This window comes from Physeter macrocephalus, chromosome 11 (genome assembly GCF_002837175.3).
Source record: "Physeter macrocephalus isolate SW-GA chromosome 11, ASM283717v5, whole genome shotgun sequence".
NCBI classification, from domain to species: Eukaryota; Metazoa; Chordata; class Mammalia; order Artiodactyla; family Physeteridae; genus Physeter; species Physeter macrocephalus.
In genome coordinates this window covers 96,567,178-96,579,976 of record NC_041224.1, presented here as the reverse complement: position 1 = coordinate 96,579,976, position 12,799 = coordinate 96,567,178, and the positions used below count along the sequence as shown (strand labels likewise).

Below are 12,799 nucleotides of genomic sequence, written 5' to 3'. Positions count from 1 at the left end.
AGGGGAGGAGGAGGGGGAGGAGGAGGGGGCTCTCCAGGGGCACCCCGAGAGAGGGTGACAGGGGTTGTGTGTGCAGAGCTGGACTTTGCACAGCCTGCCCAGCATTTGTGTGGGGGAGGTGGGGAGGTGGGCAAAGGAGCACAGGGCACAGTCAGCTTTCAGACCCCTGTGTGGGGGCATGGCCCACACTCTAGGGGTTAGAACCACGCACGCGTTTTCTTAAATGGTTTTACTATAATCAAAAAAAACCCTAATGCAATGCTGTTAGAGCAATCTTGTCTTCCTTTGATGTTCCATGAAAGGAAGGTGAAAAGTGGGTTATTTATCGGATATAACACAGTCAGCCTTGGGTCAGGCCTTTCCCACTGGTATATCTGCTGCAGTGTTTCCAAGCACAGATTTGCTGTCCCAAGATGGATTTCCTACTTCTTTCAGAGGGACTAACAAGCACAAAGTGTACCCGTGCCTTGCCTCTACATTTCACGTGAAATACGCACACGTGCCAGTTAAGCCCAGGAGCCTCACGTAAGCTTTATGAAACATGTCCCTCACCCAGGGCTGGCTTGATATATTTTATTTTTGATAAAAGGAGAGGAGGAGGGGATTAAACCCTCCTCTGTGGGTGACGGGGAACCCAAATTCCCCATCACCCCACAACCAAGGAAGGCTTAGGGGTAGCAGAGAGGGGGTGAGTAAACGAATGGTCTGGGCTATAAGGTCTCAGGCCGGTGGCTAGAGGTCCTGTGGCACAGTAAGACAAGGAGGTAAGGGGATTTCAGTTCCTAAAATCACCTCCAAACACTAACATTCCAATTCAATGATCAACATTTTAAAACAGCCAGGCAGTAGCTTAATAGTGATGTGATTTCCAGTGCAGTGATACCCAGTAGTTGCAGCAATAATCAAATGGCACAAGCATTCACTGACCACTTACTGTGTGCCAGGCAGTGTCCTAAGCACTTTCCATTAATGCACTCAATCATGGCCACAACCTTCAGCAGTGGGGCTGTGTGCCTCCATTCTACAAAGGATGAGACTGGGGTGGAGGGGAGCAAATCTGGCCACCCCGAAAATGTGTCTCATTTGCATGAGGATTAATTTAGGCTGATTATTTTTAAGGCCCAGAAAGACTCAGGAAGAATCTTTGACCTCCCCTCTCACTGCCTAAGGAATGTAGACAGAGGACCTGTTCCAGGAAGGGAGCTGTCACCAGAGATAAACACAGTATGAACTAGCTGCGTATATGGGGGGAACCTCGCAAAGTCCGTTTGTTAAAACTCCTCTCTGTGTCCCATTGTCTCTGTGTTGCCCAGTGAACATTTGTTTACTGAACGTTATTTTCCAGCTCCATGTCAATTGCCTTCTTCCTCTTACAGGTTCCAAACCACTACCCCCAACATCCTCTTTTGTCTTTAACTGAGGATGATATTTAAGGTGAGGGCTTCAGCCATCTGGGGGAGTTAGTTACTCGGTTTTCCTGGATCTCTCCCATGTATACACATAATTAAATTTTTGTTTGATTTTCTCCTGGTAATCTGTCTTATGTCAACTTAACTCTTGGACCAGCCAGAAGAACCTAGAAGGGTAGAGGAAAATCTCTTCCTCCCCAACAAGGGCACAGAAGGGTCACATGCCATAACTTGCCAAGTCACATAGCTGGTAGGTGATGGAGCTGGGACGCAAACCTGGCAGTTCTGACCCCAGTCCGGCTCTTAACTGTTAGGCTGCTACTGCCATTTCATGCATTTGAATCACCACTGTTTATCTTTATCAACAGAAGGCAACATCCTAAAATAAAGGAGTGACATGCCATAGCCCTGGAATTCCCCACCAAAGAGGCCCTTTTGTGTGACCTGCTCTCGATCCATTGGTGGAGGGCGGAGCAGTGACCAGGAAGCAGAAGATCTGTTTCTGGTCTCTTCCTTCTCACTCACCTCTTGGCCTTGGTCAGGTCTCTGAGCAATTCTACCAGCCTGAGGACTTCCAGGTTGTCTTTAGGTTCAAATAAACCTCAGCTTACAATGGAAGAGAGTATGGAGCTGTTTTTGTCCCAGTTCACTTTACTGATAAGAGTAAGATCAGAGAGATTACATGACTGCCTAAACTGGCAGAGTGAATAGCACCTAATATGCAAAAAGACTTTGACAACTAACCTGTAATAACCAATTATTATTACATGGTCCTACCACAAAGACCTGACCTAAACGTCTACTGCCCAAGAGGAATTTAATTTCACATCCAGACTATGAAAAGCCCATGGTTACCCCTTAGACTGAGTCTTACGGAACTACCACTTTTACAAGCAAAAAGATGGTTGAATATTGGCAATTCCATGCAGTTCGACCTAAACATAGACTTTTCTAAATCAAACCTCCCTCTCCCAACCACCACAGGGGAAAAAGCTGGTTTTCTGGGATGACAGGACCAGGGCTGTGCAGGCAGCTGCCAACAAAGAACAATGGCTTGATGATCCAGGAGCCACCACAAATCCTGAGATTAAAGATTAACGGGAAGGGCTTCAGGGAGTTTATTACAGATAAGCACACCACAAAACCCAAAACAAAACACCCTCCACCCCTAACCAGTTAATCTCTCATGTTTAAAAAAAAAAAATTAGTTTTGCTAGTGAATCAAGAGTGATTCTTGGCAAGAGCCTATTTTCCTTAATTTCTGCGGCTAAATTATCTGGTGGAGCCAGCATGTGTGTGGACCGATGCTGTTTACTTGCATTAAATCAGTTCTTTAAAAAATCCCAATGGTACTAAGTGACTATGTAATATTCACAGTCTAAAAAAAGTCTATTGAATGAAGCCTCATTCAGTTACAAACACAGAGGTAACGAATAGAGTATAAGTCCAAAAATACATATATATATATTCTATTATTGCTAAATCATTATGCAAATTTAAGACAGTGGAGTTTTCCTGTGTTGTTGTTTTTATTGGTTTGTTTTTATCACACCATCACCAGCATCAGGCCTGGCTAAAATGACAGGAGCATTGGAAGTACTGTTTAGATTCCTTCAGCTCAAAAGGAAGTTTCAAAATTTCAAGCCCTTGGGCCAGCAATTAAAGTTATTTTTCAAAGAGAAACAGAGAAGTAAATGAGATTAATAATTTCTTCTGTGGAAGTCTACAATTTAATCCTAAATTGTAGATCCTAAACTGAAAATGATGTCTATAGCTATCTGGCTTAAAAAAAAAAGATTACCATTTTCAGAAAAGTAGATTGAGGGAAAAATTTAACATGCGATCCAAATTCAGGCTTCCGGGGGAAGTGTCAGAGGCCAACTCCTGACATTTCTTGAACTGACCAAGACACGCTGGTGTCCCCCAGGGCTTGTGCCCTCAGTGTGCTGCTGGGTTGTCCCTCCCCTCTGTGAGGTGGAACTGCCTCCTGACAACAGACTTTGGAACCTCAATAACCACATTCCCATGGAGCAACTGCGAGACAGGCTTGCCTGTGGAATTCCTCTAGAAAGTAGAGCAGTCTCAGAATGTCGCATTAAGGTATTTTCCATAGAACTCTTTGTTCCAGACTCAACTCCTTTTCTTTTTCTATTGTTCAGGTATGGAATTTCTATCATTCAAAGCTGTCTTTTTGGGAATTTTTCTTCGTTCCTCAGAAGTGCACTGTAAACCTCCCGTTACCTTCTTAGAAACCAGCCTTAGAGATTGAGGCTTAAGCTCCACTGGTTTCTTTAATGCTTCGAGGCTGGTACCATCTTGCTAAGTACTAAACTCTTTTAAAGACTCCCCAGGGGTGGGGGCAGATGCCCAAGCCCACACCCTGTAACGGGAGGGCCAGAATAATGAGACCTATCCCGTACAGGTAGCGGGGACAGGTGGTTGCTCAGTAGGGTGGGGGGTGGAAGTTCTCCACAGCAGACAACCAGTTCTCCTCCCTACTAAGTATTGTATTTTGACCTAATTCCCAGAAAGTATGCTATGTAGAAAGAAGTTTGCCTGCCTTTAGAGCTAAGCCTGCTGCTGTTCCCACAGGGATGCTATAATTACATACACACTTTTGAGCATCCCACGCTAACTGACCCTCTTCCTTGTGTCAGTGCTGGGTGAAACGGCAGCACTGCCGTGTAGATACAACTTAAGCAGGCAGTTTACTCTTAAGTACGCTATCAATTTCCAGGTGGTACATCACTGACATGTGAGCTTCAGGTATACATGGCCACCAGGTGGCTGGAAGGATAGGAACTCTTCTTTGCTGGTGCTTCGTGAGGTGCAGGGCAATAGGTAAAAGAGAAGAGGGAGCCTGAATTCTAGCCCTGTCTCTGCATCTTCTTGGGCAAGTCATTTTACTTCTTTGCTCTCAGTTTTCTCATCTGTAAAATGGCCCTAGTATCATCTGTCTTATTAGCCCTGAAAAGAGGGTGTATGTGAAATTATTAATCTATAATTTAGGACATAATCATTATCATCTTCATCATCATTGTTGGCGGGCTAGATTGAGGACAGCCTTAAATGTTAGATAGAGGGCAGTAGGCGGTGACTCTCAGTCCAAACGTCCTCCCATTGGGCAGCTCAGTACAGCAGTCACTAGCAGGACTCTAGCCAGATGGCCTGGGTTCCCATCCCAGCACTGCCATTTATCAGCCGAGCGGCCCTGTGGAAGTTAAATGAACCTCTCTCTGCATCAATTCCTCCCCTCTACGTTGGGGATAATAGTAGCACCTATGTCACAGGGTTTTTGTGAGAATTTAGAGCTAATTTACAAGTAAAGTTTAGACACACAGTAAATGCCATATAAATATTTGCTATAACTTTTCTATGTATTCTGAATTCAATTAACACGATTATATAAAGCGTGGGTTATTTTCAGCGAGTTTTAAATTCTGAGATAAAGAACTTTGCCATTCAAAATCTTTCCTGAGGGACTTCCCTGGCAGTCCAGTGGTTAAGACTTTGCCTTCCAATGCAGGGGACGCGGGTTCAATCCCTGGTCTGGGAGTTAAGATCCTACAAGCCTTGTGACCAAAAAACCAAAACATAAAACAGAAGCAGTATTGTAACAAATTCAATAAAGACTTTAAAAATGGTCCACATCAAAAAAAACCCCAAAAAACAAAAAAGTCTTTCCTGAATGCTTCTTTTCCACTCTCATCTGCTATATGCTTGGGATTTGAGAAAAAATAAATTTGTTAGCGAAGTAAATCATCTGCCAAAATAAAAGAAGCCAATAGCCACTCTCTCTAGTTTTTCCCTTGTGAATACAGACTTTATAACATGGGAATTCGAAAACGGTGGCAGCTTATTTCTTTTTTAAGCCTTTGTCAGGCAAAAAGCAAATAAGACTAAGGATAGTGGTAATGAAATTGAGGGACTCCAGGCAGACTTTCATGGAGAAGGATCCTGTGCCCTGCACTTTCCAGGGCCTCCGGAACCTTCCAGGGCCAGTCTTGGGACAGGAAGCCTGGCTGTTGCCTGCCCCAGGACCACGGCTCCTGGGAGGCCCTGCTGGGGGGAGCTTCTTGTTCCACTTCCCCTCAGCCGTGGTCCACTTGCCCCGAGAGACCCTCTGGTGTTCTCCCTCCTGGGCTCAACCCTTACTTCTCCTACAAGGAGGCATGCTGGTGCCAACCAAGGCTGCCCCGGAGTTGAGGAGGACACTTCTGCTAGAGGAGAGACTCTGCAGGTGGAAAAAGTCATCTGGACAGTATTCTGCCAATCACCGTCAGCAACAAGATGGAATTTCTCTGCGACTCCATCTACATCATCTGTACATTTCTATTTATCCCGTGGCCAAGTTCCCTTGGTGCCCCTTGGATGCCTTCTTTGATTTGCTCTGGGAGCATAAACAAGCTCTTAGAGGAGAGTACAGATCCCTAGAGAGGCTCCTGTGGAGGTCGCCTGGGCCACTCTTGGCAAGAGCCACTGCACAGCACCTGGGCACGTCATTCATTCCACAGTCCTTGTGAATGGCGCACCCTGGAGTTGTGCGATCAGGCACCTCAGCCTCTGGGAGGACAGCAGTCAGCGGGGAGGATCTGTTCCTTTTTTTTTTTTTTTCTTTTTTTTAATCTAAAAAGTAGAAGGGCAGTTCAAGTCTCTTATCTGTCAGCTCTAGTTCCATGCCTCCCTAAAGGGGTTTGGAGGACCCCTCCCTGGCTCTGCACTCCCATAGCCCACTCCCCACAACCAACCAGTCTAAAGCGGCAGACTCCTACAAGAGGGGAAGGGAGGGGTGAGGGGAACACAAGAAAGAAGAAAGAGAAAAGCGTTTTAAAAAATAGGCTAGGGGCTTCCCTGGTGGTGCAGTGGTTAAGAATCCGCCAGCCCATGCAGGGGACACAGGTTCGAGCCCTGGTCTGGGAAGATCCCACACGCTGCGGAGCAACTAAGCCTATGTGCCACAACAACTGAGCCTGCGCTCTAGAGCCCTGAAGCCACAACTACTGACGCTGCGTGCCACAACTACTGAAGCCCACGTGCCTAGAGCCTGTGCTCCGCAACAAGAGAAGCCACCACAATAAGAAGCACACACACCGCAACAAAGAGTAGCCCCCGCTCACCACAACTAGAGAAAGCCCGCATGCAGCAACGAAGACCCAATGCAGCCAAAAATAAACAAATAAATTACTTAGTTAATTAAAAAAAAAAATAGGCTAGGGATGTCAAAGAGTAGCCCCCGCTCACCACAACTAGAGAAAGCCCGCATGCAGCAACGAAGACCCAATGCAGCCAAAAATAAACAAATAAATTACTTAGTTAATTAAAAAAAAAAATAGGCTAGGGATGTCAAAGAAGAAGAGGGAAGGGAAGGTAAGAGCAGGTGGTGCCTGAAAGTGCAGAGCTGCATCCAGGACAACCTGCTAGCTTGTCCTCTGTCCTGTACCCCAGTGTGTCATTGGGAACTCTGGTGAAAGGTAGTACAAATAAAACACATCTCCAATCAAGACAAAACCTCAGCTACCCTACAACTTCACATCTGTGAAATAATGACTATGCAACAAAATTAACGTTTTGTATATTCTGACTCTATCTCCCCTGCCTTACTCTAATGAATGAGGAAGCAGCTCAAAGCATGGGACTGAGAAGCAAAAGGGACAGCCATGGAGGTGGGGTGACCAGTCCTGGAAAAACCAAGACTAAGTCTGGGTGTCAGGAGAACTTCAGTGGTCCTCTGGGCTCAGCTCTCTGTGCAGGAGGCCCCAGCACACGACGCCTGAGATGCGGTCATCCAGCTACCATGTAACATTGCCAGCCACAGGGAGCTCACTACCTCACATGGCAACTTGATCTATTTCTGTGAGGCTCAAATTATTAGAAATTTGTTCCTTATACTGTGTGGCCTTATAATGTCCAAACCTGGGCCTTAGCTTTGCCCTCTGAAGTCACCCAGAGTAAGTACAAGTGATCACTTCCTAAGAGAATTTTTCTAGTATTTGAATATGATAGCGAATTTTCTCATAACTTCTCTCTTTCAGAACACACATGCTCTGTTCTTCTGGTTTTGGACCTTTACATGTAATAGGCAAGAATTCCAAGAACAGGTTTAAACAACCTGACCAAAGATGGCAGTTTGCTGGTCCTTACCGATTGAGGAAAGCATTTCCAAAGCGACTAAGCTTTCGAAATGGCTTTTTGGGGTCCACGACTAAAGCGTTCCCTGGAGTGCTGCCCTCAGTCTCCCCATACATCACGGCGATGAAGGAGTCGGTGGTGGGCTCTGGACCAATCCTCATGCCTGGGAAATCTTGCTCCAGTAAGTATCTGGGAGAGGGGAAAAGAAAAGAAACTTAGCATGTGGTCACAAAGCAAGAGGTCAGAGAGCTTCCTGGGGCTACCAATTTGAAACATAATCATTTGAAAACCTAGAATATAACCCCCAAGAAAAAGAGAATGATTGGCATTGTACTCTTTTGCTAATAACGAATTTTCAAAGCTTAGAATCTACAGACCTATTTTTTCCCCCAGTGTAAGGAGCCTAGTGAAAGAGGCAGACATCTTGCGGACCTGCTGGGCCTTCTCAAAGTGGACCTTAGCTCAGCACAGCCATTTCCCGGTCACGGTTCCATTGGCACAATAGATACTACCCCAGAGAAGAGTACTCAGCCAGCTCCTATGCATCCTGGAAGACCCTGCTCAGGCCCTCCTCCTTTAGGGAAGCGTCCCCGTCCCTCTAGCATGTTGGGGACACCTGCTCTGTGGGCCCCAGGCACCCTGCGCCTGTGGCCATCGTGGTGCTCACCGTGGGGGCTGCACTTCTCTGTTTGTGGGCCTTGAAGGCAGGCCCATGTCTATGGCCAGATGTATATTCCCAGGACCCAGAACCATGCCTGCCCACAGAGGGCTCCCAGTGTAGTGAATGAAATGATGAACCATCTCCTTCCTGATCACTGGCAGTCAGTGTGGCCGCAAAATCCTCCCTTGAGCATCTTACAGCTCCCTTGGGATCCTGGAAGTCATGGCCATGGAAGATGATTGCCAAAGAATTGAGCAGCAACGGAGACTGCTAAGGGGAGGGCTCAGATTAGATATCACCAGGGCCGTCCCTAGCTTTCTGTGCAAATTGGAAAACAGATGCCCCTTCCTCTAGGCAGACCCAGCCCTGTGCCAGGGCTCACAGCTTAGTGAGCAGGACTCTCGCTGGGTTTTACCCTCATGTGCCCCGTTGCCCAGGTGCCCTCATGCAGTTTAACCTGTATACAGTGGCCCTAGCAGATGTCACTGAGGATGTTCATCCAGGGGGCTGAGGAGACCAACTGATGTGGCACAGGGCATAGGACTGGCTCAGTGGCATGGCTGGCGTGGGACAAGGGAGCCAGAGGTAGAGCTATGGGGAAAGTCTGCTCTCTGTGGGAAATGGCTGTGTCCTAACATAGCTCCCCCCTACCTCCACCAGCACATCATTCAGCTGAAGCCACTCAGAGCCCCTCCCTTCCTCCCCACCAAGATTTCCTTTCCAGGATGTAGGGACACACTTAGGTATATGTATGCCTATATGGATGGAATGGGATGGGCGATGCAAAGACAACTCCCTCCTTCCTTTGCAACCAAGGGGAACATAAGGAGGGAGTATTTTGGAATACTTTTCACTAATCACCAAGCAACAGGTGGAAACGCAACACCTTCAGAGAACACTTGGCAGGGACAGTGAACGGCAACTGGGGGAGGGGGCGGTGGAGGAGAACGCCTGTTTGAGGTGACAGAGCCTTGTCCCAGCCCTGCTAGGGAGATGATCCTTCGCCCTGGGAGGAGGCTCAGGGCAGAAACATGCACAACTTTCTCCAACTCCCCATTCCTGCAGCTTACAGTCTGTTTGGTCCTAAACCATTTCTTTTGTTTCTAAAATGTCTTGACTGATCAAATTGAAGCCCAGAACCTATGATTTTATTTCCAGGGTTAGAGGGAAAGAACGAACTACCAACCATCCAACACCATTTTGCCATTTTTCTAAGAATAAGAAGTTAAGCCACCCTTTAGACTCATTTTTTTCTCCATAAATAAAACTGAAATTGTTTAGCGCTCTTAGCAGGCTGTACTCCAAACGTTTGATTTTTTTTTTTTTTTAACATCTAAAGTTTCTACATTTCTATGAACTTGTGGAGCACCAGAATAGATACAGCGTTTAAATATGTCCCTTAAATTTAGAGTAAATGTGAAAAAAATCAGATAATAGCACCCAGCATTCACCAAGTACAGTCGACCCTTGAACAACACGGGTTTGAACTGCACAGGTCCACTTATATGCGGAGTTTTTTTGGTAGTAAATACTACAGTACTACATGGTCCACAGTTGGTTGAATCTGTGGATGTGGAAGTACTGAGGATACAGAGGAAACGTGGGTATGGAGGGCTAACCATATGCTATATGTGGATTTTTGACTCCTCAGAGGATTGGCACTCCTAACCTGTGTTGTTCAAGGGTCAACTGTTCTCACTATTTACCTGGTGTAGAACAATACTCTGGTGTAGTATACACTATCTACCTGGTGTATACTAACATTACCCCCATTTTACAGGTGGGAAAACTGAGGCACCAGAGAGGCTAAGCAACGTGCCCAAGATCACACAGTAAGTGTTTCAGTGGAGAAGGAATGCAGGCAGTCAGACTCTAGGTCTTGTGCTGTCTCCAGATATGTTTAAACCTGGGCTTCAGTTGGTAGTTTGTTCAGAGATGAGGGGCACAAGGGGAGTTTCAGGGTGCCTCCATAAGGCACTATGGCCCAATTATTTGCTCCAAAGTGAGGGAAAAAAGCTCTCCAAACCGTCCTCCTGCATGGTCCCTGGGCTGCCCTAACAACAAGGGGCCAGCTCTCCCCATTCTTCCTGGAGAAAAGCTGGGGAGAGAAGATGCTATTTTTCAAAACATATTCAAACTTAATTTTTAAAAAATCTCAAAACTTTTTCAGTCACCTAGTAGACTAGTAAATATTCTTAGGAGCAGAAAGGTTCGTGTTTATAATCTCTTATGAAATTCCACACAAATCTTAGAAATACTGATAAAAGCTACAGTGAGAGCATCGCACATTTTGTGAAACTCCAGCACTTATAGAGCGTATGCAGAATGTGTGGATTTCACATACACATATGAATTTAGGAATTTAAGTTTTACAGCCACTCTAAGATCTTAAGTCTGAAACCATTCAACAGCAAAGCTAGAAGTCAAGTCCAGATCACACCCATCCCACGTGCAGTTAGATTTCCACACCCCGTTGCATGGATGAGGCAGTGCTGGGAGGCCTGTGGGAGACACGGAGGAAGGGGGACGACTGGAGAGAGGTGCCGATGTCAGCAGCCAATGTCACCAGGCTTCCTGCAGCGCATGACTCACAAAAAGGTTAGGTCCAAGTGTTGGTTTGAAACCTGATAGGCACTTTCCCATAGAGTCAATGTTAACAGCAATGGCTGGCTTGCCAAGATAGCCAAAAAAGGGGCTTGTTGCTGGTCAAACTCATGAGTGGCCATGCAAGACTGGGAGCCTGGAGCTCCTCCCTCCTGGCTGGAGGCTTCTGCTTTTATACCAGGCTCAGCCCCATAGCCTTGGGGTCCCACACAGCGCCCAGCTTCTGGGACTCAAGTAGGACCTGTCAGATACATGAGTTAATACATGACATTCTCAGCTGATTGCCCAGAAGAGTCTTTACATTGGGGGATTAAGGGACTTGCCTGGCGGACCAGTGGTTAGGACTCAGCGCTTTCACTGCCAGCGCCCAGGTTCAGCCCCTGTTCAGGGAACTAAGATCCCACAAGCTGCATGGAGCAGCCAAAAAGAATCCCCCAAACGAAAAACAAATACATTGCTATGCTGAGGGATTGTGAAACTCAGATATACTTCAGTCACACCCCTGGGCAGGCAGGCATGTGTCACATGCGGTGAGGGAACTAAGAACAGCCAGGACACAAAGTATCTGATGTGACCAAAGTGAGAATGAAGAGATGAGGTTCAAACCCAGCAACCTTGAAAGGAAGAGTCTGAGTGGATCCTGAGGTGTGATGCACCGAAACGAGTTACCCACCCAGCCACATGCACGAGACTGATCAACTGTGATACTTATTTTTTTTTTTTTTGGACACCTCAGAGGCTTTCCCAAAGCTACAAGTCCCAGAGACCTTGTGGTGTTATCTGCAATAACAAGAATTCAAAGGAACAAGAGGCCATAGGAAGACTGCAGAAAAGACTCCCCTGCAGTTCAGAGTTGGCGAGCCCACTGCACGAGCATCCTGTGCGTTGGGCTAGGTTTTGTCCCTGGCTCCACCTCACTCTCCTTTTCCTGTGTTCTCAGAGAGGGCTGCTAACTCCAGTGGTGACTGCTCCCAAGAGTCTCCAGCCAAGTCATCAATGAAAAAAGGGACAGACATTTGGACTCTAAGCAGCTGGACAGAGGGGGTGGTGGGACCTGACATTGCTTTGTCCCTGTCTGCTGAGGGCCACGGTTTGGTTGCATCCAAGTGGCTCCTGGCACCATGGCTGCTGTGCTCAGCCCAGGTCAAGGAGCTGCTTTCATGCAAGACTATATGTAGACAGCGTCTTTCTTCTCCCATTGCTTAGGTTAGAAAATTCCTTTTTGACTTCATAGAAAAAATTGTCATTTGTGATGGGACCTAGTGAAACTTAAAAGCTTTTGCACAGCAAAGGAAACCATAAAAAAGACGAAAAGACAACCCTCAGAATGGGAGAAAATACTTGCAAACGAAGCAAATGACAAAGGATTAATCTCCAAAATATACAAGCAGCTCATGCAGCTCAATATCAAAAAAAACAAACAACCCAATCCAAAAATAGGCAGAAGACCTGGACATTTCTCCAAAGAACATACACAGATTGCCCATAAACACATGAAAGGATGCTCAACATCACTAATCATTAGAGAAATGCAAATCAAAACCACAATGAGATGCTACCAGAAAACTACTAGAGCTAATCAATGAATTTGGTAAAGTAGCAGGATACAAAATTAATGCACAGAAATCTCTGGCATTCTTATACACTAATGATGAAAAATCTGAGAGTGAAATTAAGAAAACACTCCCATTTACCATTGCAACAAAAAGAATAAAATATCTAGGAATAAACCTACCTAAGGAGACAAAAGACTTGTATGCAGAAAACTATAAGACACTGATGAAAGAAATTAAAGATGATACAAATAGGTGGAGAAATATACCATGTTCTTGGATTGGAAGAATCAACATTGTGAAAATGACTCTACTACCCAAAGCAATCTACAGATTCAATGCAATCCCTATCAAACTACCACTAGCATTTTTTACAGAACTAGAAAAAAAAATTTCACAATTTGTATGGAAACACAAAAGACCCCAAATAGCAAAAGCAATCT

General features: G+C 45.9%; 1 protein-coding gene across 1 annotated transcript in view; it reads right to left on the bottom strand.

Moving 5' to 3' along the window:
- The window catches only part of EHD4 (EH domain containing 4), a 101,363-nt gene that overhangs the window by 57,158 nt on the left and 31,406 nt on the right, over nt 1-12,799 (bottom strand). The window contains exon 2 of the mRNA XM_024115672.3: nt 7,551-7,727. Within this exon, the coding sequence (XP_023971440.1) occupies nt 7,551-7,727 (177 nt within the window). The remainder of the gene's footprint in view (nt 1-7,550; nt 7,728-12,799) is intronic.